At 53.3% G+C, this 21,245-nt stretch overlaps 7 protein-coding genes and 2 non-coding genes across 9 annotated transcripts; 6 read left to right on the plus strand and 3 right to left on the minus strand.

Moving 5' to 3' along the window:
* Positions 1–2,023: 2,023 nt before the first annotated feature.
* BP01DRAFT_t29 lies at positions 2,024–2,096 on the minus strand. Its single transcript has one exon. It is a non-coding gene; the product is annotated as a tRNA-Thr (tRNA).
* Positions 2,097–3,069: 973 nt separating this feature from the next.
* Positions 3,070–3,945, plus strand: BP01DRAFT_352810 (uncharacterized protein). Its single transcript, XM_025574023.1, has 2 exons — positions 3,070–3,221; positions 3,290–3,945. The coding sequence occupies exons 1-2, from the start codon at positions 3,097–3,099 to the stop codon at positions 3,633–3,635; spliced, it is 471 nt and encodes a 156-aa protein (XP_025435272.1). The 5' UTR covers positions 3,070–3,096; the 3' UTR covers positions 3,636–3,945.
* Positions 3,946–4,182: 237 nt separating this feature from the next.
* On the minus strand, positions 4,183–5,950 carry BP01DRAFT_75309 (PHD finger domain-containing protein). The gene has a single exon (XM_025580075.1). It carries the CDS (start codon positions 5,794–5,796, stop codon positions 4,315–4,317), a length of 1,482 nt encoding a protein of 493 aa, XP_025435273.1. The 5' UTR covers positions 5,797–5,950; the 3' UTR covers positions 4,183–4,314.
* A 589-nt stretch (positions 5,951–6,539) lies between these two features.
* BP01DRAFT_75307 (uncharacterized protein) lies at positions 6,540–7,432 on the minus strand. The gene is made up of 2 exons (XM_025580074.1): positions 6,854–7,432; positions 6,540–6,795 (listed from the first exon to the last, which is right to left on the minus strand). The coding sequence occupies exons 1-2, from the start codon at positions 7,338–7,340 to the stop codon at positions 6,674–6,676; spliced, it is 609 nt and encodes a 202-aa protein (XP_025435274.1). The 5' UTR covers positions 7,341–7,432; the 3' UTR covers positions 6,540–6,673.
* A 774-nt stretch (positions 7,433–8,206) lies between these two features.
* BP01DRAFT_388363 (NAD(P)-binding protein) lies at positions 8,207–9,453 on the plus strand. The gene has a single exon (XM_025577822.1). The coding sequence runs from the start codon at positions 8,320–8,322 to the stop codon at positions 9,310–9,312; it is 993 nt and encodes a 330-aa protein (XP_025435275.1). The 5' UTR covers positions 8,207–8,319; the 3' UTR covers positions 9,313–9,453.
* Positions 9,454–10,568: 1,115 nt separating this feature from the next.
* On the plus strand, positions 10,569–12,829 carry BP01DRAFT_75320 (amidase family protein). Its single transcript, XM_025580076.1, has 3 exons — positions 10,569–11,148; positions 11,202–11,629; positions 11,688–12,829. The coding sequence occupies exons 1-3, from the start codon at positions 10,853–10,855 to the stop codon at positions 12,713–12,715; spliced, it is 1,752 nt and encodes a 583-aa protein (XP_025435276.1). The 5' UTR covers positions 10,569–10,852; the 3' UTR covers positions 12,716–12,829.
* A 1,185-nt stretch (positions 12,830–14,014) lies between these two features.
* BP01DRAFT_388365 (inorganic phosphate transporter) lies at positions 14,015–15,971 on the plus strand (the record flags this gene model as incomplete). The annotated part of the gene is made up of 3 exons (XM_025577823.1): positions 14,015–14,122; positions 14,183–15,616; positions 15,721–15,971. Exons 1-3 carry the CDS (start codon positions 14,044–14,046, stop codon positions 15,969–15,971), a joined length of 1,764 nt encoding a protein of 587 aa, XP_025435277.1. The 5' UTR covers positions 14,015–14,043.
* Positions 15,972–17,572: 1,601 nt separating this feature from the next.
* On the plus strand, positions 17,573–17,644 carry BP01DRAFT_t17. Its single transcript has one exon. It is a non-coding gene; the product is annotated as a tRNA-Ala (tRNA).
* Positions 17,645–19,537: 1,893 nt separating this feature from the next.
* Positions 19,538–20,546, plus strand: BP01DRAFT_378864 (uncharacterized protein; the record flags this gene model as incomplete). The annotated part of the gene is made up of 3 exons (XM_025577097.1): positions 19,538–19,920; positions 20,000–20,126; positions 20,469–20,546. The coding sequence occupies 3 exons, from the start codon at positions 19,538–19,540 to the stop codon at positions 20,544–20,546; spliced, it is 588 nt and encodes a 195-aa protein (XP_025435278.1).
* Positions 20,547–21,245: the final 699 nt, after the last annotated feature.

A 21,245-nucleotide genomic window follows, 5' to 3' on the forward strand; every position in this document is an offset into this window, starting at 1 on the left:
GATGGCGTTTATCTTCAAGGCCTGTGCGGCTGGACCAACCTCGCGTATCGCTACCTCAGCTCATGGTGCGCAATCGCCCCATGGTCTGCTCCCAGCCCACCTGGCTCCTTTAGATTGTATACCATTGTGAGCCCCTTCGATTATATCTTCAAAGATAAGTGGGGTCCCTGGACTTCATCAACCCGTATGGAAGGTTGTATAGAATCCGGGTTTGCTTCTCGAATCTTAACTCTTGTCAACCCTCATAAGAACACTCGCCCGGACTCGGTGCAAATAGTCAACAAGCTATCACGTCACGAACCAGCCATGTTATTCCACAAATTTTGCGGGAGGAATCTGTCAAATAGAACGTTGTTAACTGCATAAATACAAACCTAGCAGCAAGAGACCAGTCAGGGGAGGTAAATTGGTAAAGCGATACCCCCCCATTCAGCTACCAAAAATGAGGGAACTCCCTCAACACCTCCCTGTGATTGCGCATAGACTCGCTTGTGAGCCGTTCAGAGCCGTATCGAGGATGATATCTCAAACTGGCGTTGCGAAGTGGACCCGCATCATGGGAAGGTCGACGTGCACCGTTGAGGGTCGGTCCGACGGGGCTTCCTGGCACGGCTCTGTATTAGACATTGTGAGAGCAACTTGATAGATGGTTGCCAGCGAGATCGGGAAAGGTAGATGCAACGCGTGGGGATTGGGAAGGTATCTAGAGAAGCTTGTCTTCCTCCAGGGGGAGTTTTGAATTGTGGATGGCTCAGTTGCCGGTGTGCTTCTTGTCTGATCAGTGAGAAATGAAGCACCATGAGAAGGACGTATCCGGAAGATAATTGACAGGGTTATGATGAGGTCGTCTCCATTTGCTGTCTGCAGGCATGATGTTTGTGGATGCTCTCGGTACGAAAATCCCCAACTAGGGGGGCTAGGGAAAGGATAACAGCCATAAACAAATCGTCAGCAGCAGCGGGTCTACCACAAAGATCGGGTTCGTTGTGGGAGTCTTACTCAGGTCTATGTAACATAGTGACATGTACCTGATGACATGAATTCTTTACCCTGACTGGAGCGTGGCGGAAGAACGAACTGGCTATGTCACCCAATCCACATGAGACTACCAGGAGAAGGCACTCACTCACTCCTGTAGTCAGGAGTCACAATACAGCAGCAAAAACATACAACAGAAGGGATTCGCTGGTGGTCACCCACCCAACTACTAACCTCCCGGCGTGTGGCTTGAGTACGGCTGAGCGGACGGGAAGCCCTAGTTTCCACACCCTGTGGTCGTATGTGATCATTCTCTCCAGCTGAAAGGTTATATGGTAAACGTTCAAGATATAAGTATACTTCATTCATCCTTTCATGTGCCCGCTTTTACCTACAGAGCATAGTGACTGGTTATGGTAGGATGATCTAATGGGATATCAGACAAGTGCTCCTGTAGAGCTTGAATTGGGAAGATGCGAATAGCCCTTGATACGATAGCAGAGGAGAAAGTTCATTCTTGAAATACATACCTGGTGATGTAGATGCCACCCAACGCAGCTTACGCAGCTTTGAGTCAGTGCGAATGAATGCCGCAGAACCACACGAGCCCTCACCAGTGGTCTGAACATTTGCACCACCGACGCAATTATACGCTGAACGGATTGGGCAGAGGAGGGTGGTCGAGTGGCGGTTGTGTCTTTGATTCATTCAGAGGCGTATGAATTGGCCATGTCCTTACCGGTACATGCAGGCTATCTACACACAGGTGAAAATGAACGGGAACCGCTGCCTTACAGTTGAGCAGAAGTAGTTTAGGGGGGAAATACAAAACATGAGGTTTGTGATTTGAGAAAAAACTGATTTCTACGGCTTGTGTGCTTGCCAGCGGTACGGAGAAAGGAGCGAGACAAAAGCGGGAGGACAGGTAACAAATTAAAATTATCTGTGAATGAGATGCATGTAGGTGCACAGTATAAAAGTACTAATTATTAGCCGCGGTGGATGGTTCCCAGCTGGTCGAAGACGGCCCGGGCAAAAAAAAAAATGCTCTCACGCGGATTCGAACCGCGGACCTCATGATTACTAGTCATGCGCTCTACCAACTGAGCCATAAGAGCTGGTTTGATGTTATCGTTTATCTGGCTAAAAAGATATAGTACGCTAATAACAATTGAAACCATTCAACCCAGCCCATCCCTACCACAACCTCTCTATCCATGTTTATTTGGTAGACAGTGTATGTCGATCAAAGAGCGTGGTTCCCTAGAATATATCAGGCTAACTCTATTTGAAGGCCCATGCTTTTCAAAAATCTCTCCCACATCACCGTGCTTTTCTCGGTTTTGATCCACACGGTGAATATATATACACCAGCCCGCTTGGACTATCGTTTATGATTGGACTATGACCTCAGACTGCATGACCAACTCAAGTGGCTGAATCCCCGCAAAGCCAGAGGATGCATCACTGTAAGCCGTCCTCACACTAAAAATATAATCGTGCAGTAGGGCCGAAGCCTCCCTGTCTCACATTTGGATCCAGATGATTGAAACTCAGACTCAACATCACCCAGCGAAAAAATAGGTCCGATTAGTGCTGACAGCTTGCGTTGCATGCGCAGCAGGTCTTGTTTTCCTAGACCAACCAGATCACCTACATATTTAGTAAGTATCTCCGGGACAGGAGTAAAAGCTTAAGGCCGCCACATAAAAACGTACCTACCTAACTACGTATATATTCTTGGGCGTGCAGAACCCGGCTGTCAGGCAACCAGCGTCATTTTCTTACTATGTCTGAAAATAACCCAACTGACAGCAGTCCCAGCGTGCTGCACTTCCCGAGCTAGTGCTTATGATGAGGTCAGCATCGGTAGACCACTGGCGACATCCGAGCCCAGGCTGGAGGTCATCCGGAGGCTTAGACATAAGACTTGACCAATGAGTGCCGGGATCTATACCTCCTCATCCGGTTTCTATTTTGCGATGGTCGACCATGCAATCTCAACGCGATTATTGAAAATTCTCTTTTTACTCCCCTATTTAAGCCTTCTACTTTCTCTACATACTCCCACTCATCACATCCCAGAACAAGCCCACCAACACCCCCCCTCAAAACACAATGTCTTGCAACGTCCTCACCAACCCCAGTTTCGAGACCGGCACCCTGGACGGATGGTACGGCACCTCGGGCAGTATCGCAACCGTCGTCCAGGGCTCCATCGCATACGACGGCAACTACTACCTGTAACCAACCCCTCCCCCCTTTCTACTTCTAGTCTATCCAGCTCACACATCCCCCTTCTACTTGCCAGCGATGTCACCGGCACAGCCGCAAACCCTACAGCCTCCGTCGCCCAAGACCTGTACTGGCTCGACGAGACGAAGACGCTCGACCTCACCCTCTGGGTTCGCTTCGAGAACACCATCTCCTCCGCCACGGGCCACTGCGAAGTGAGCGCCTATCTCGGCGAGGACCCGACCGCGGGCGCGATTGCCTCCGACATCATCTGGGACAGCGACGAGTGGCTCCGGTTGACGGGAAGCATTCTTCCCGAGGAGAGGAACACGACCCTGAACTTGGTGGGCTCTTGTATTGAGCTTGGGAATGCGACGATTGCCAATGTTCTGTTTGATGATGTTGTGTTGAGTGATTGCTAGATGGGGTGATATAACAGTGGGTATAAGGTTGACGTCGGTTGGAGATAGCTTATGATATTGTGGTGAGGATGTATGGATGTAGGTAGGGTGTCTTGGCACTAATAGCATGCGTATAGTTGTTTCCGTTTATGTTTGATTGGGGGCGTAGTCCTGGAGATATCCGATGACGATGACTTGGTGTGGTCGAGGAATAGGTAGGGGGTGTATATGTGGCACAGCACACTCCGTGTCAGTCGAACAAATACAGCGATACTTAGGGTTAGAAGAACTATTCATACTGTAGCTCCAAAGGTGCAGAGTCACCCGGCTTGCCGGTTGTTTACAAATCACCCAAGAGCTTAGACAAATAAGTTATACAGTCACTGCATCCTGTACGTTCTTGGTCCACACAAGCATGTAGTATCCAAAGTAAGGGCAAAGATGCCAGGTGTGGACCGCATCATGATATTTATCGAAGATTTACTTGTAGAAGCAGCATCTCCAATCTCGTAAATACACAGCTCCCAAGCCAGGGAGCTGAGCTGGATAAATACTAGATTAAGGACTCCATAGCTAGTTTTTTTAAAGTAATTTGTCTTTGGATTAGTTTAGATATTGATTTGCTACACCAGCTTCTGAAACCCGTGATAAGACTAGCCTGCGACTCTCATATCCTGTCGGTCGCTGGACGCGATGTCGCTCAAGGGCGGGTGGGGGGTTGTTGTTGTCCACCATCTTGTTCCCCAGCAGGAGGCGCCACCAACCCGAGATCAAGATTTCTCCCGAGGGTGCGGCTATTGGGAAGCCGCGACTCAGAAGATCCTGTCGTTGTGACAATGGGCACCGCCCGGGCTACAGCATGTCGTTCTGCGGGCGCAGTAGGGCCGCTTCCGAGATAGTGCGGGAACTCTGGCTCTACGCGGGATGTAGTAGGCCGTACTCCTTCAACTCGTTCCCAATCGCGAGGAACGGGCGGCAATTCCAGTCTCAAATCGGGGATATTCAGATTTACCTCGAAGGTGCGGCTGCTCGGAGGTCGTGGCTCGGGAGCTCCTGCCGCTGTAGCAGTGGGCATGGCCTGAAGTTGGGCATGTCTGTCTGCGGGCACAGTAGGGCTGGGGCTCTCGTGGCCCCCGGCAAATGAGCGCAAGAGGTCTATGTTGTACGAAGGGCGTATTTGATCATCTCGTTCCCTGTTTTGAAAAACAGGAGGCGCTGCAAGTTTGAGGTCAGGGATATTCAGATCGAACTCGAAGGTGCGGCTGCTAGGGGGCCGTGGTGACTCGGGGGATTTTGCCGTTGTGTCAGTGGGCATTGCCTGAGACTCACCCTGCCCCGGTGTGCGCAAAGGAGGGGCTTGAACGCCTCCGGCGGCAGTGGGATTTAGACGCTCGACGCGGGGCGTAGGGGATGCAGGTCGGTCAACGGCTTTGCCTTTGGACTCCGCGGTAGAGGATGACTCCACTATAATCATAGGCGGAGTCACCACTTCAGAAGAGCCAACATGCTTCTTAAGAAGCGACGCCACTGCTGCAGAAGAGTGCCCGCGCTTCTTGGTAGACGAAGTGGCTGCCGCGGAATAATGAGCGTGCTTCTTGTGCTCCACCAAAAGGCTCGCGGAGACAAATTTCCGGACCGGGGTGCAGAGATCGCACGGAAACTCCAGCATCTCCTCGTGCGTACGGATATAGTGTATGTAGTAGCTATCGAAGCCATCGAACGGGCCGTGTCCGCAGATAACCCCACCGCGCTTCACCCATTCGCAAAAGTACTGCTGCTGCCCGTCTTCTTCAAGACGACGGTAGGCCAGAATGCCGCTGGAGTAGGGCATGCTCCTTCTGGGGGAACTCCCGGGTCCCGGCAGACGCGCGGATTCCTCGGCCTGCTGCTCCAGCATCGCCAGAGTCGCCCACGGCTTGCCACAGTGCGGGCAGCCGTAGGCCAGCGGCTCTCCTCGTCTGGACTGTCGACTCCGGAGATCGTCAATGCACTCTGGATGGTAACACTTCCGACAGGAGGAACATTGGTGCAGTGCGCCGTGCTCCTTGTTTCGGCCGGCCTGGCACAGACCGCATTTACCGTCTTTGCCTTTCAATGCCTCGAACAGCACCTGGTGTTTCTGAAGCTCGTCGGTTCTGCCGTACGCATACTTGTGGAGGTCTGGGTGGCATTGGGGCGACATGTTTGTCTGAGTCAGTGAATTCCAGACGGGCTGAGTATTTGTCTGGTTAGTCACGAGTGGGATCGTTCAGTATGATTCTGTCGGTTGGTGATGAGATGTGTATTGGCTACACCCGACAGGGGAGCAGTTTTTATTCAGTATTTATGGCTTATATGCTTTGTGACGAGTTGTACATCAACTGCTTCTATAGCGAAACTCTCCATTCCATGACACTATTGACAGCGAAACGCCGGTGAGTAGAGGGATCGAGGAATGGTAAGTGACAGATATGGTTAAGTCAGAGGAGAATTTCCCATACGCTTTTGCTGGCTAGCAAGAAGGGGGTGGACTTCCAGACTCCTCTTCCCTCTTTGTCCGGTTAAGATCCGGGGAGGAACCAGCCGCGAGCAAGGCGAGGTAGATGTCCCATTTCAATGACAGTACTGCACGTTGTCGGAGTTTCTCATGTGAAGCATAGACGCACTCCCTTTGAAGAGCTAGAATGCGGGAGAGTTCCAGAAGTTTACACACCTGGAGTGCAGCAGGTGCTGTACCGTGCAGCACACTGTGTAATCTCGAAACACAGTATTTGTACCTGGGGATCAGGGCTAATACCGCGAGGGGGTTCATCTCATTTGCGTTCGAGACTGTCAACACACCTCAACAGCACCGATTTCATCAGCCTCGTATCACTTGAAGTCCACTCTTGTTCTCAACACTGATGGAAGCGTGTATGGTGGTCAGAATCCTCCCTACGCGGCTGGCTACTGTATGTACACCCGCAGAAGGCGGTCAGCCATTCTGCCGCGGGGATTTCCCCGTCAAACACACCGTCCAAAGTGACGGTCGCGAGGGAGATTGGAATTCATTACTCGTCGTCACGTTGGTGACCGGCTGGTTAGCTAGCAAGCTGAATTAAATCACGCATGATGCTGGCATGGACCTTGTCGTATGTGTAGGCCACAAAAGGCGTCATCCACCACACACATGTGATTCTTCTTTGCACCGTAATGCGCCAATCTATTTTCTTTGTGTCAGCGGTGCAAAATCCATTGCCTCCTCATTCTCCTCCACTTACCTGGTGAATCTTGTCGACCAGAGAACGACGCAGTGGGCTCGACTGCCCAGTGGCTTGCCACGGAGACGCCAAAGGGGGCGTCAGCGCGGGTCTTGACTCCTCCGGTCGGGGTGTTTCGTAGCCAGGTCTCGAATTGGATATGCTTTTGTCCCCATCCGCCGCTGGCGCCTGGCAGCATCGGGATCGCCTGGCTGAGGAGGTAGGTGTGGATCGGGGAAGTTCCCCCCTCCTCCTCCTTCTCCTCTGCAGTCGGGAGGAGCCATTCGTCCTCGTACCGCTCGGGGGCGGTGGGCACGATACTCAAGCCAGTGATCAACGGATTTAACTGGATGAAGAATGGGTGATCGTGGAGCAGCTGGCGGATGGTATCCGGGTTGGCGGACGGGGGGATTCCAGTGGTGACAGTGCGATGGTTTGAGATCCGCCAGGGAATTGACAAGAGACAGGCGACAACTAAGAGCCCGGTCAAGAGTTTGGCGTGCACCATAGTAGAAAGCGTGACCAAGAAGATCTGGAGTGAATGGATGACGATGAGCAAAGGACAAAGAGTTTGCGAAGCGGATTGAAGCTTGATGATAACGATGGACAATCAGTGTCAGTCTCACGTGATTTTCACAAACAGCCGCTGATTTGTGTAAGCACCGTCCACTCGTTAGTTAACTAACGTAACCTCATAAGTTCGTCCATTTCAAATATAAGCTAGTTAAATAATGAATTATGGTTAGATTAAGAGAAGGCTTGTGGCTGCCAAAGTGCGCGCCGTGTAGACTGACCAGAGCGTTGTTGTGGTGGTGGTGGATTCCAGGCTATCTGGGGAACAACATTTTAAAGTACCTTATTGTACCTCATCTACTACGTACTACACGGCAGCCGAGGCGGTGAGGTGCCAAGCCAATCACAGGAGGCCTGGGACTCCCGTCATTTATACAAAATGGGAGAGCCATGCGACGAAAGAGAAAACGCGATCGAGATCAGTCAAGAGTTCTAGAGTGGTTTGGCTGTACCATCCTAGTGCTTTACTCGCGCTTGCTCTGTGTACATATGAGATGCGATGAGAAACGATCTGCGTCAGTCCACCCGGCCCGTGTCTTAGGGCTCTTCCGGAATCGGATGGGGTCAAGATGGGGCCGACTCCACCAATGATCTCGGCATCGAGAGATCGGCTTCCGGCGGACTTTGCGACATCTCGGCATCCGCGGAGATCCACTGCGCCTCGGCCGCCACGCTTGAAGCTTGAAGGATCTGGCCGACTGCCCTTCCTGGTGAAGCCACAGTCTCTCGGCTGTCGAAGTCGGCAAGTATATCGCCGAGGCACCTTCGTCATTGCGGTTCCACCAGTATGTCTGCACTACGATCCCTGCGCAGATCATCCCTACCCAGAATCCAGCGAATCAGCTCTATATAAAGCCCAAGTACGGTACCTATTCAGAGCCAACCACCCCAGAACCCTTTCACCTCCAGCCAGAATGCCTAAATACATCCTCACCGGCGTCGGCGGCCACCTCGGCAGCATCGCGGCCACCTACGCTATAGAGATCGCCCCAGCCGACAGCACCCTAGTCTTCACCGTCTCCGACCTGACCAAATTGCCCCCCAGCAAACTCGAGGCATGGAGATCTTCCGGCGTACAAGTCACCCAAGCCTCCTATGACGACGTGTCCAGCCTGGAGCGCGTCTTCGCTGGCGCCGACGCCGTCAACCTGATCTCGACGTGGGCGTTCGGCCGCCGCCACGAACAAGCCCGCAACGTGATCCAGGCCGCCAGAACCTGCGGGGTGCGGCGCATCTGCTACACCTCCTTCGTGGGCGCGGATGACCCGGCGCCAGTGGAGCAGATGCCCTTTCTGCCGCGCGACCATAAGCAGACGGAGGCGCTCATTATGGGATCGGGGCTGGAGTGGAATATCCAGCGGGATTGGCTGTATGTGGATAACATTCCGACTTATTTTGCACCCTCGTGGGGGTGGTGTGGGGAGCGGTGGGAGGGGAAGGATGGTGTTGCGTCTGGAGCGGCGAGCTGGCTTTGCAACTCGCATGGGGCCCGGGGAGCGTATGTTGCACGAGAGGATTGTGGGAGGGTGCTGGCTGCGCTGCTGCTGGGGCGCGGGCAGCCGAACACTGTGTATGATGTGACGGGGCCGCAGGCTGTGACGGATCAGGAGGTGTTTGACTGGGTGTGTGGTGCATTTGGGGTGAAAGGGGAGTTGGTGGATGTGCCGGACCATGAGTTGAGGAAGTGGTGGATCGCAAGGGGGCTTCCGACTTCGGTCACGGAGCCGTCCCCGCTGCCTATGAAGCTCTGTGTCGATGACCTGTTGTGCTGTGGGGAGATGGTGGCGCGGGGATATCTGACGAAGACTAGCGATGCGGTGGAGTTGCTTACGGGACGGAAGCCTTTGTCTTTCCAGGAGGTTCTGTTGACGTATAAAGATACGTTCGTGAGCCAGCCTCATGAATAGATGGAGCAGATGACAGCCATGCACGACCAGAAAGAGAGCAAGGGCTAATTAGATAGCCCGGTAGGGAGCTTTGATCAATGATTCAGTGAGTATGCTTATTGCATCGAGCCAGATTTCCCAGACCAAAGACCAAGCACAAGCGATAGCTTCTACCGAGGAACTACTATACTAGGTTCTTGACTACCAGCAATCCACTTTGCACCGCCGTGTGCAAGGGCCAGATCAGATCACTGATGGCTGGATCCTCTTACATGACCTGTCACTCTGCATGGTAGCACAGTATAAAATATTTTGCACTGCAGGAACGATGCGTAGCGATTGTATTGAGGTAAAATGCATAGCCATGGGTCAATGATGGCTTGCAAGTCTTCCATCGGTGGGAGAGAGGTCTTCCCGTTCGTGACGTGCCCGGTAGTATACAACCCCATTCCCGATCGCGAGAATTGCGTTGGGGGTATTCCGTAGATATAAGACTGGCTTCTCTTGTTGTTCCCGTGTGGAGTGAAGATGTCGAACAAACGACCCAGGTAGAACGCCCAGGTTTCCGCAGACCATCTCCCACCCCATAAGCCGAACAAGTAGTGAGCGAGCATCAGAGTGCGCTCGCATTATCCAAAATGAAAGCATACGCGTTTGCCTGCCCCGTCATTCCCGACCAGTCTGTTCCGCATCTTGGCGGAGATATACTGTGTAAGTGCACTAATCTAGGGCTTTTCGCGCAGGCGAGAGCCACTAAGGACTAGTAGGTGGCTAGGAGCATTAGCCGATCCTGCCATGTGGCAAGCGAGGTGAGTGTTAGTGCGATGAAATCGGGATGATAATCTTGACGATGGTAGTTGATTCCCATGTACAGTGATTGCTGATATTGATAAGCAAATTGTATAAGCAGATCGTACAATCGTTGCATTTTTCTGAATTGTAGAACTGAAGTTAAAAAACGATACCCGAAGGACACGGACGGGGCAATCCATGGTACGAGCTGAGCTGCCCTTCCCGTGTTCCACAAACGGTTTAGTGCGGGGTGTGTACTGTTTACGTCCAGTTCCACGTTCGAATCTTGTCGGCAAGACCTAACATTAACAGTAACCAGTAAACATTAACTATCCTCTCTATACTTTGTACCTCACGGGTGTTTCTGGCCGGATTCCAGAAGCTCGGCTGCTGAGGTATCGCGCAGGGTGATCAACAGAAAAGAGCCCACACAATAGTTTGTGATTAGATTGCAATTTGCAACCAGCAAACCACTTCCTGCTGCTGCCGAAGATCGGCTGATGCTCCACTCGGTCGGCTACTGATGAAGCTCGCAGCGACAGCTGGGAGATTAGATTGTCTCGTGGTCCCAAGTATAAATGATTAATTGTACCGTCGGGGAATAGTCGCCTCTCACCTTGTATCATCCCCTGCATCATCCCCTGCCTCCTCCGATCGTCAGTCGCCGTCTGGGCCCAATCCCATTAATCGACGCTGATTTCTACCTTTCCTGACAATTGTTTGTTCCTTCTCCCACGTCAACGAGATCGGCAGTGTGAAGACGAGGACAATGCCTTCCATCGCTTCTCGTCTTCTGGGGGTGGGCTTGGCTGTGGTGGCTGCCGCCTCGGCGCAGAATGACAGCCTGGTCACCCAGCAGCTGGATCTACAGCCCTACCCCTTTGACTTCCCCAAGCTCGGCACCAATGGATCCGATCTCTTCCCCATGCGACTCTGCCACGGCTTCAAGCTCGAAGAGGCCAGCATCGATGAGATCCAGGCCGAGCTCGAGGCCAAGAACTTCACCGGGGTGCAACTGCTGCAGTGCTACCTGGAGCGCATCTACCAGGTTCAGCCCTACGTCAAGTAAGATTCGTCAATGCATCGTCACAGAAAGAAGGCTGACCACTTCCCTATAGTGCCGTCATGCAGCTAAACCCCGATGCGATGACGATCGCCGAGGCCCTGGACGAGGAGCGTCAAGCGGGGATGGTGCGTGGTCCTCTGCACGGTATCCCCTTCCTGGTGAAGGACAACATCGCCAGCAAGGACAAGATGGAGACGACGGCCGGTAGTTGGGCGCTGGTGGGGTCGGTCGTGCCGCGCGACTCACACGTCGTGCACCGGTTGCGCGAGGCCGGGGCCGTCCTGCTGGGCAAAGCGACGCTCAGTGAATGGGCGGACATGCGCTCCAACGACTACTCCGAGGGCTATTCGGGCCGTGGTGGTCAGTGCCGGAACGCCTACAACTTCACCGTCAACCCTGGCGGCAGTTCATCTGGCTCCGGCGTCTCCATCTCCACTAACCAGGTGCCCTTCGCCCTGGGTACCGAGACTGACGGCAGTGGTTCGTTCATCATTCCCTCCCCCACGCCTTAGCGCCCGCTCTGCTAATCCTGGCTCAGTGATCAACCCCGCTGAGCGAAACAACATCGTCGGCATCAAGCCCACCGTGGGCCTCACCTCGCGTGCAGGCGTTATCCCAGAATCCCTGCACCAGGACACGGTGGGCACCTTTGGCAAGACGGTGCGCGATGCCACCTACGCCCTTGACGCGATTTACGGCATCGACCCGCGGGACAACAAGACCTTTGCCCAGCGGGGCAAGACGCCGAGCGGAGGGTACGCGCAATTCCTGACCGACAAATCCGCGTTGAAGGGGGCGGTGTTTGGCCTGCCCTGGTTGTCCTTCTGGCAGTACAATGACGCAGCCCAGAACGCGCAGCTGATGGAGCTACTGGCCCTGATCGAGTCGGCGGGCGCAACCATCATCAACGGCACGGAGCTGCCGCATTACAAGGAGATCGTGGACCCCGCGGGCTGGAACTGGGACTACGGGACCTCGCGGGGTTACCCCAACCAGTCCGAGTACTCGTACGTCAAGGTGGACTTCTACAACAATATCCGGGACTACCTGGCGGAGCTGAACAACACCAACATGCGGTCGCTCGAGGACATTGTGCAGTACAACATCGACAACGCTGGCAGCGAGGGTGGTGTCCCCGGCGTGCACCCGGCGTTTGCGTCCGGGCAGGACGGTTTCCTCGCCTCGCTGGCCACCAAGGGCGTCATGAACGAGACCTACTGGCAAGCTCTGGCGTATTGTCACCGCACGAGCCGCGAGGAGGGCATCGACGCCGCCCTTCGCTGGAACGGCCACAACATCACCGCTCTGCTGGCCCCGCCGGACTTTGCCCCATCGGTCGAGATCGCCGCCCAGGCTGGTTATCCGATTGTCACCCTGCCGGCGGGTATCAATGCGGACTCGCACATGCCGTACGGGCTGGCGCTGTTTGGAACCGCCTTCTCTGAATCCACGCTGATTAAGTATGCCAGCGCGATCGAGGATCTGCAGCTCTCCTCCCAGACGCCCTGGAAGCGCAGTTTGCCGACCTGGAGTGGTTATCTGGAGCGGAACATCCCTGTAAACTGAGTCAGGGGTTCGGGACTGGGGGAGGGCATGTATATAGGGCTGGTGTACTGATAGATAGTCATAGTAATAGATCTTTTGAGTGGTTTTGTGTTCGTTCGATGGGTGGTAGAGAGGTAGTATGGTGATACCTCGTGGGCACGTATTGTCTTCATGGGGGGAAGTGCTCGTAGTACGAGGCGGGAGTTCTGTGGCAGTAACTGACCCAGGTCAGTCTGGCTGTGTGCTAAGATGCGAGTGCATGTTCTACTTCCTGAATCCGACAGACCTTTCTTGATTGTTTCCAGGTCTTCTGAAAGCCCATTGGGAATGAAGTTCTCTGAGTGTGATGTGGCAGTGGTCAGGAATGCGGGATGGTCTGACGGAAAGGCAAGCCGGGGCCTTCGGTCACTCCTGCGTGAGGGGGCCTCGCTTCCACCGAGTCTGCATTTGCATTCTCTCCACTAGTGTAGGGCAGGCGTCAGTACCAGCCAATAATCCGACTGCTGCAAGTCATGCATGAGGTGGCGTGGTTCAGTTCTCTCGGAGATGATCCAGATCGGTCGTTGCCACTCCACCTCCAGGGACGCATGAACTGGACACTCAGGAGTTAACCACGTGGGAGAGAAATAGTACACCGTAACTACGTACCTCACGTGCTCAGTCGGGGATGGCCAACTCGAAAGGGGATTCCAACCGAGATCCATGACTGCAGCTGGACATTCACTGCAGTGGCAGTGGCAGAGTTCTCTGGCCGAGTGAGACCAGGCAAACTGGGCTGTGCTACGAAGCGACCAAAGTATATCCTTGGCGCTGTCAAGCCGGGGTCAGCATGGAGACATGCCCGTTGCTGATTGGCTGCACTCCAGATCTCGTCGACCCCACGTGTAAGCAATCGCCGGGTCTGATTGGTGTAAACCCTCCGCTCGGCGCCAAGAGCAGCCAAGCCCGCCTCCGAGCCATGCCAAGGCTTGTGCCCAGCGGAAATGGGAGGATGTCCGTGGTTGAAGGACGCCTCTTGTGGCAGCTTAATCTCCGCCCTCGAATCAGCGTGGAGCGACCAGGAACGTGCTTCAGCCAGACTTCCCAGCAACAACCATCCATCCTGCAGTGGCAGCTGCCTCTCCATCGCCTGCTTCACCACCAAAGACAGCCAAACACAGCCAAACACAGCCAAACACAACACTCAGCCTGACCACCGACTGCATCAGTCAGTAGCCATGGCTGGCGCACCTCTTGCTACATAAGACTGCCTCAGTCCTTCTCTTCCCTTCTCTTCTTCCCTGCCGCAACACTCCCGTTCCCCATCTCTCTCATACGCACGCGACATCTCGTGCTCCTCATCTGCCACGATGACGCTGCATCAGTATGACTACATCTTCGCTATCGGCACCTTGTTTGCCATGCTGGATGCCTACAACAACGGTGCCAGTAAGTTTGTGCTGTCTCTCTGAATTCTCTGCCATTCTAATCATCACCCCCCCCCAATAGACGATGTTGCCAACTCCTGGGCCACCAGTGTCTCCTCCCGTTCCATCTCCTACCGCCAGGCCATGATCTTCGGCACCATCTTCGAGATGCTGGGCGCCATCACCGTCGGTGCCCGCACCGCCGATACCATCAAGAACGGGATCATCCCCAACTCCGCCTTCCAGGGCAATGCCGGTGTGCAGATGCTGGCCTTCACCTGCGCCCTCGCTGCTGCCTCCTCGTGGGTCATGTGGTGCACGCGACACTCCGCCCACGTCTCCTCCACCTACTCCCTCATCTCCGCCGTCGCAGGGGTCGGTGTGGCCACTGTCGGCGCGTCGCATGTACAATGGGGATGGAACGGCGGCAAGGGCATGGGGGCCATCCTGGCGGGTCTAGGCATGGCGCCCGTGATCTCGGGCTGCTTCGCCTCGATCATCTTCACCCTCATCAAGGTGGTGGTGCACAAGCGCCGCAACCCGATCCCCTGGTCGGTGTACACCTCCCCCTTCTGGTTTCTTCTCGCGGCCACCCTGTGCACCCTCTCCATCGTTTACAAGGGCTCTCCCAATCTTGGCCTGAGCAAGAAGCCCGGCTGGTACATCGGGGCCGTGACGATGGGCACCGGTGGCGGCGTGGCTGTGCTGTCCGCCCTCTTCTTTCTCCCGTTCGTGCACGCGCGCGTCATCAAGAAGGACCCGAACGTCAAGTGGTGGATGTTCCTCTACGGGCCCCTGTTGCTGCAACGCCCTGCCCCCGCCAACGCCGAGTCCGCCAAGGTCCCCAACTACGCTGTCATCCAGGAGGACGAATTCGCGACGCCCCCCGGCTCCCCCGAGACCCTCATGGGGACCGACGCCGACGCCCCCACTACTTCTGATCAGGGTGGTGGTGAGAAGAACCTTGTAGCCGCCGAAGCCCACCAGCTCACCTACAAGGAGCTCACGGCGCAGTCGGACGCACGCCTTCGGGCCCGGCTGCTGCAGAAGCGCGGCCCGCTGGGCTGGGCGATGCGCACGCTGCGCGACAACCCGATGGGGCCCGGCCAGCTGTACGAGTTCCGCAACATGGCGACCATGGCCAAGCGTCTCCCCGCGATGGTCGTGGTGGGTCTGCTGTACGGGCTGCACTACGACATCCACGCGGCCCAGAGCGGCATCACCGGCACCCCCGAGGGCGACCGCATGCAGCGGGTCTACGACCACGCCACCAAGTACCCCAATGAGGTCGAACACACCTACTCGTTCGTGCAGGTGCTGACGGCGTGTACCGCCTCGTTCGCCCACGGCGCCAACGACATCGGGAACTCGGTGGGTCCGTGGGCGGTTATCTACTCGTCTTGGAGCACGGGGAATGCCGCCCAGTCGAAGGCCCCGGTGCCCGTGTGGCAGCTGGCGGTCTTGTCGGCGTGTATTTCGATCGGGTTGGTTACTTATGGGTATAATATCATGAAGGGTGAGTTAACCTCCCAGAAACCCCCCTCCCCTTCCATCCCCCGTCTTGCTTGCGAATCTGATGCTTCATGGGCAACAAAATCACCTACCACTCTCCCAGCCGAGGCTGCTCCATGGAGCTCGGCGCCGCCCTCACCGTCCTCGTCTTCTCGCAGTACTCGCTCCCCGTCTCGACATCCATGTGCATCACCGGCGCCACCGTCGGCGTCGGGCTGTGCAACGGCACTTGGCGCGCAGTGAATTGGCAGCGGGTGGGCCTGTTGCTGACGGCGTGGATTCTGACGCTGCCAATTGCGGGTACGCTGGGTGGATGTTTGATGGGGTTGTTTATTAATGCCCCTCATTTTGCTTCTTAGGGTGATTAGACTTGTCTTTTTTTCTTTTGTGTTGTCTTTCGGTGCTTTGTTGCAGTGATACCTGGGATAGTTTGGGATGGGCGGAGTGGCGGGTAGTAGATTTGTACTTTAATAATGCAAAAGATATCGGCGCACTGGGTACTAATTCAAGCACGGTGCGGTGACGACGCTGCGCTGTGTAATTCTTCTCCCAGGATGCAAGGCTGTAAAACTATCTCATCGCGCACTGGTCCGGACCTCAATATTGGGAGCTACTGGTTCATCACTCCTTCGAGTTCGTAGTACAAGGTAATTCCGTCTAGAAACTAGCCCGAATCTCAGTGCGGGAGCTGCAGGGTAATGCATGGCGGGGGCTGTGCATGCTGTGCATGCTGTGTATGCTGTGTATGCCTTTCCCTGCAGACGGGATCACAATATCTCGTACGACGCGGCTAGGTAAATAGATTCAAAATTGGGCTGCTTTTGCGTGGATAATGCATTGTTACTGTGGTGAAACTCGCCGTTACTGACATTCAACCTACCTTGTACAGTACTGCGCATGTTGGATTTCACATCATGGAACGGTTGGGCAGTTCGCGGTAATAGCTGGAGTGTCTGCGTGTAGCGTGGATGCGATACGTTGTTGGAGTCGGTCTGACGGTGGATTTGACTCTCTTGGAAGGGAAGGTTCTGGCATATGTTTAGTCAGCACAGTCAACGTCTAGAGGGGGGGTTCATACTCAGAGTCAAGTGAGTCCAGTGTTTCATAACCCATGATCGAATTCAGAAGCGAAGTGGAGAACGATGTTGCTGAATGAGGGTAAGCCGATCACTGGACTTGTAGCCCGGACCATAATCTCTCACGTTTACTGCTGTTCAATACTACCACCAAGCCACCTCATGTTCATGTCACAGTCAGATCTCTTCTCTCGATCACTGTGTATCAAACTTCACTTCTTTCATACCAATGCTTAGACATCTGAGATCTCCAATGTCGCGGCATGTCTTATTCGCGATTATAGCATTGAGCAGGTGGATCCGGACAGGCCGTGGAAAATTCGAGACTCATTTGACGGCCGTGCCGTATGGCTGGCCTTGCTGGTTACGGCGGCGGGAAAGAGACTGAAGGGGAAATAGTGTGGAATGCATGAACAGAAACTGAGCAGTTATGGGTCAATCCACACGATATCGGGGCTAATGAGGCCTCCAAGGAGACACGGGTAATTCTATGCAGCCCTCGGGCTTGCGAGGCCTAGCAGATAGCTATTGGTGATTTTATGCAGACTCTAGAGTCTACCAGGAGGGAGCCTTAGGGGGTGGGTAATGCGCAAGCCCCCTTAGCTGCTCCGTACAAAGGTCTGGATCGATGGAAAGACCCTGGATATAGACTGCCCTGGGCCTTCGACTGATTTTCTTTCACCGGAAGACCAGGAACTCCTTTGGATGTAGACTTTCACTGTTTTTTAGTCTTTTTTTTTTTTCCGAGCCATATCTGGTATGAAGACCATTGTCCGAGTGCACGTTCGTGTCGATTATTCAACAACACCACCCAAGCCTGAATGATTTCTTGTTTCGACACTTTTGCTCTATAATGTCAACAAGGAAAGCCTTTTTCATCACAAGGGGCTGTGGTTTAGTGGTATAATATTCCCTTAGCATGGGAGAGGTCCGGGGTTCGATTCCCCGCAGCTCCATTTTTTGCTCTTTCGTTTTGCTGGTATTATCATTACTCGGGCAGTGAGTGACCCACGGGTTGTGGGGCTAGACGTACTTCGTAGTTCGTATATATCTCACAAGTATAACCGAGGGGTAAGAGTGAAGCCCGGCATTGACGGGTCGATCGCTTCAACTACAAAGTCCTTAGCCGATAGCAGGCGAATGATATAAGGCGTCTTTTGCCCTGGAACCCGACGCCGCAGGCGGGTTCCGTTCCATGACGAGAGTCAAGTCGAAACCGCGGCGCGGGCGAAGATCAACGGTATGGGTAGCTCACATGTTGACCGGCGTGTTGGAGTCCTCCGCTGCTACGTATTCATCTAGTAGGGCGCCGATGATGGACATGAAAGTTATAGAAGAGACATCATTCCTTGCAACCAACGACGTGTTAATCCAAGACAAAAGATCATGGCTGCCGGACCTCAAGCATGGGAGCCTCCGTCGAAAACTTCGTCTGCCGAATCCTAGAAAGAGACCATATCTGAGACCGAGAATGACAACTTGCCTTGTGTTTGCTCTATTGCTACGGTCGACGCCAGGACATCCCTATGGGCGTTCGATAAACCTAAGATCATGATCTTCGATCTCTTCCCGTCGAGTCCTAAGGTAATATATCAGTGTGATAGACTCTTTGATGATACCCAGCTGGGTAGCAAGCTAAGTCAGTTTACAGGGGTAAGCCACAATTGTACTCTTACAATGAGAGAGGTCTCAGGTGTCTTGCTAGGAACGCTGCAATACGGGTGAATCCTGGTTCTGAGTTTCATGTCATTGATACCCCGACTCACCCGCTGGAGGTGGCTCTAGACCGAGAATATGGTAGCAGGAGAAGTAGGGATGCCGCCGTCTACGCATACTAGTTATGGTGGCGTTTCCGCAATAAAAAAAAAAAAAAAAAAAAAAAAAAAAAAACGCCATGCCATATCCTACGAGGGGTGAAAAAGAAGGTAAGAAAGGAAGTACGAACAAGTGAGACCAACGCTGGAAGGAATTGAGGAGGCAAGTTTGTAATAGAGGAAGCGCGAGTTGCGACCAATAGGCAAAGAAGGGATAAGTGACCCTTCAATCCTTTGATTGGCATGTATCTTTCTTTGTTCTCTGTTTGCCGACCCGCTCAAAAGATAGATTTTAAGGTTTGGTTTCCCACGCCTGCAAGGGGGGGTATATGATATGTGCCACCGGCCGAATCTGGACAATGGTCAAGTGGGTCACGTGTCATCTGAGTATACGAACGTGGGGACAGCCCTGCACAGCCTGGAACACAATCTCTGGGGTAGTTAAGTGTGGTTCGGTCCTACTTCGATTTTCCACGTTATGCATTTTTTGAAGTGTATGCACGGGAGGGGAAAGGGGGCAAGAGAGGGGGATGTTCAGAGAGACATAGGGCTATACGAAAAGGGAAAAATACACAACTTATAACCCGGAAGATCTTCAAGTGTCTCATAACAGTCCTCTTGAGCGACCTAGTCATCCAGTTTGGCTATACCTGAATCATACACAGCGCCATTCTGAAACACTCACCTTACAAAAGTTGTTGACATCTCGCGTCCGGATCGGAGACTTGCATAGCTCGGGGCCTTAAACTTTGAGACATCGGCACTCCTAGAATGATGCCGTGAGACTTCCTGGTTATGATATGTCCTGATACCTCTCACTCTAATGATTCATGTTACATTCCCGATATCAAAGCTGTGTGGAATGAACTGAGCCCCTTACTATATGTTATGGATGGACTCAAGGTCATCTCTCCAGCTTACAGCCATTCCGGACACTTACGCAGGCTGGTAGTTCAATGTATATAATGCTGGTGATATTATTCACCAAGACCTTTGCCAGTCTTAGGTCAATTTCTTCTTTTCATGTCCGCAAACATGATTTATCGTCTCCTTTCACGCGACTCATCGAGTGAAAAGTCACCCGATCCAGAAACCGGCCACCAGATGAGCAACCGATTATCCTTTGTTACATACTACCTTCTACACCCGAGCACCCAAATTACCATCCTGCTGATGATTCTCTTCCTGAGTCTGTTGAATCTGCCCATGTCAATCAAGCAACTTGATCGAAGCTCATGTGTCGCCAAATCCGACGCGGAAGACACATTCGCCACAACGTTCACACAAGATAAAGCGTTCCAGTCACTTGATCATGCGTATGATCACTTATGGGCAGACCTATCGCTCAATAAGTCTACGGGTGGTCTCATATACCTGTCCAAGGGTGGGAATAAGTGGGATCAAGGTGGCATTAGCATGTGAGTCAAGCTCCTTATTTACTTGAAGTAACTTTCGACCGAAGCGATATTGAGCGCCCCGCTGATAATCTTTTGGCAGGTTCCATCAGTTACACTGCCTCACGATGATGCGCCAAGCCCTGCAGTCTGCAAGTGAGGGTCAGGATATCGGTAAAGACTGGCATGACGATGGCCACTGGCCACACTGTATGGATTACTTGGTCAAGGTGAGTGATTCTCGATAGCTTTATGTTTCCATCGTCTTTCGACAAAACTAATACTGTGTCCCCCAACAGGCTATCCTATGTTGGGCTGATGGTTCAATTGAAAGACCAGTACAGGGGGAAAACGGCGGCGAATTTATAGATGGGTCCAACGTTATAAGGCAGTGTAGACCCGCACAGCCACTCTATGACCTATTTGCAGAACAAGCGGTTTGAAATGAATATGCGTAACGACATTCCGATCGATTGGGTTGAAGGTTGCCTTGAGTGAAAGCTCTAGCTGATGAGAGTCGAATCTTACCTCGAAGCCCTTGTAGCTGGTTTCCAAACCGTCTGCAGCCGTAGAACATTTTCCAAGGGGCCATCAAGGATGAGCTGGTCGCCGAGGTCTCTGCATCGCCGCAGTCGCGCCACGACCGATAATTGGAAACGCGAACCGTTCTACGGGGTGTGTAGGAGTGGGTTTGTCGGCGGCCAGAAGGACTTCGGTGTTTGTAGCGGACTGTAGGTTAGAGGGGCCTTTGTTTTGGTGGCACAGCCATACTTTCGGGGTTCTCGTCGTGGATAGCGAGGCATATCCCGGTGGTGACGAAACCAAAGGAATCAGCGCGACTGTCATTCTCGAAGATGTGTCTTTTATCTTACATAGGGGTCACTAGGAGTCGGTCCCTCGAGTCCCTCCTTGTATGGTTCGACGGAGTTGTAGGCTAATCTAAGATGCGGTGTCCGGAGTCCGAAGTGCTGCAAATAGGATGATTGACTGGGCAAGCTTGTCGAGACATATATATAGTAGGTAGTACCCAAGCCGTCCTATATCCACCGGAATACGCAGGTAAATTTACGCCAAGGACCCAAAAAAAACACCCAAGCCATTCTTAGTGCTCATCTCCACTCGGCATTTGCTTTAGCGAACCCATGTACTTACTGATAGATTCGATCTGCTCACAAACCCTCAAGACCCTATGTCAGTTAGACAGTGCTATGATACAGGTTTGATACTCATATGTAAGCCATTTCTGCCGAGTACCCAGCACATACGACCACAGGGTGTGGAAAATAGGGCTTCCCGTCCGCTCAGCCGTACTCAAGCCACACGCCGGGAGGTTAGTAGTTGGGTGGGTG

The sequence above is a fragment of the Aspergillus saccharolyticus genome (assembly GCF_003184585.1).
Source record: "Aspergillus saccharolyticus JOP 1030-1 unplaced genomic scaffold BP01scaffold_2, whole genome shotgun sequence".
NCBI lineage: Eukaryota > Fungi > Ascomycota > Eurotiomycetes > Eurotiales > Aspergillaceae > Aspergillus > Aspergillus saccharolyticus.

Bases quoted from the DNA above. Each gene is read 5' to 3' on its own strand.
- BP01DRAFT_75307 (XM_025580074.1), bottom strand. From the start codon at position 7,340: ATGGTGCACGCCAAACTCTTGACCGGGCTCTTAGTTGTCGCCTGTCTC. The intron at 6,796-6,853 runs GTAAGTGGAGGA...CAAAGAAAATAG, and splicing joins TGGTCGACAAGATTCACCAG to ATTGGCGCATTACGGTGCAA.
- BP01DRAFT_388363 (XM_025577822.1), top strand. From the start codon at position 8,320: ATGCCTAAATACATCCTCACCGGCGTCGGCGGCCACCTCGGCAGCATC.
- BP01DRAFT_352810 (XM_025574023.1), top strand. From the start codon at position 3,097: ATGTCTTGCAACGTCCTCACCAACCCCAGTTTCGAGACCGGCACCCTG. The intron at 3,222-3,289 runs GTAACCAACCCC...TCTACTTGCCAG, and splicing joins TACGACGGCAACTACTACCT to CGATGTCACCGGCACAGCCG.
- BP01DRAFT_75320 (XM_025580076.1), top strand. From the start codon at position 10,853: ATGCCTTCCATCGCTTCTCGTCTTCTGGGGGTGGGCTTGGCTGTGGTG. The intron at 11,149-11,201 runs GTAAGATTCGTC...ACTTCCCTATAG, and splicing joins CAGGTTCAGCCCTACGTCAA to TGCCGTCATGCAGCTAAACC. The intron at 11,630-11,687 runs GTTCGTTCATCA...ATCCTGGCTCAG, and splicing joins TACCGAGACTGACGGCAGTG to TGATCAACCCCGCTGAGCGA.
- BP01DRAFT_75309 (XM_025580075.1), bottom strand. From the start codon at position 5,796: ATGTCGCCCCAATGCCACCCAGACCTCCACAAGTATGCGTACGGCAGA.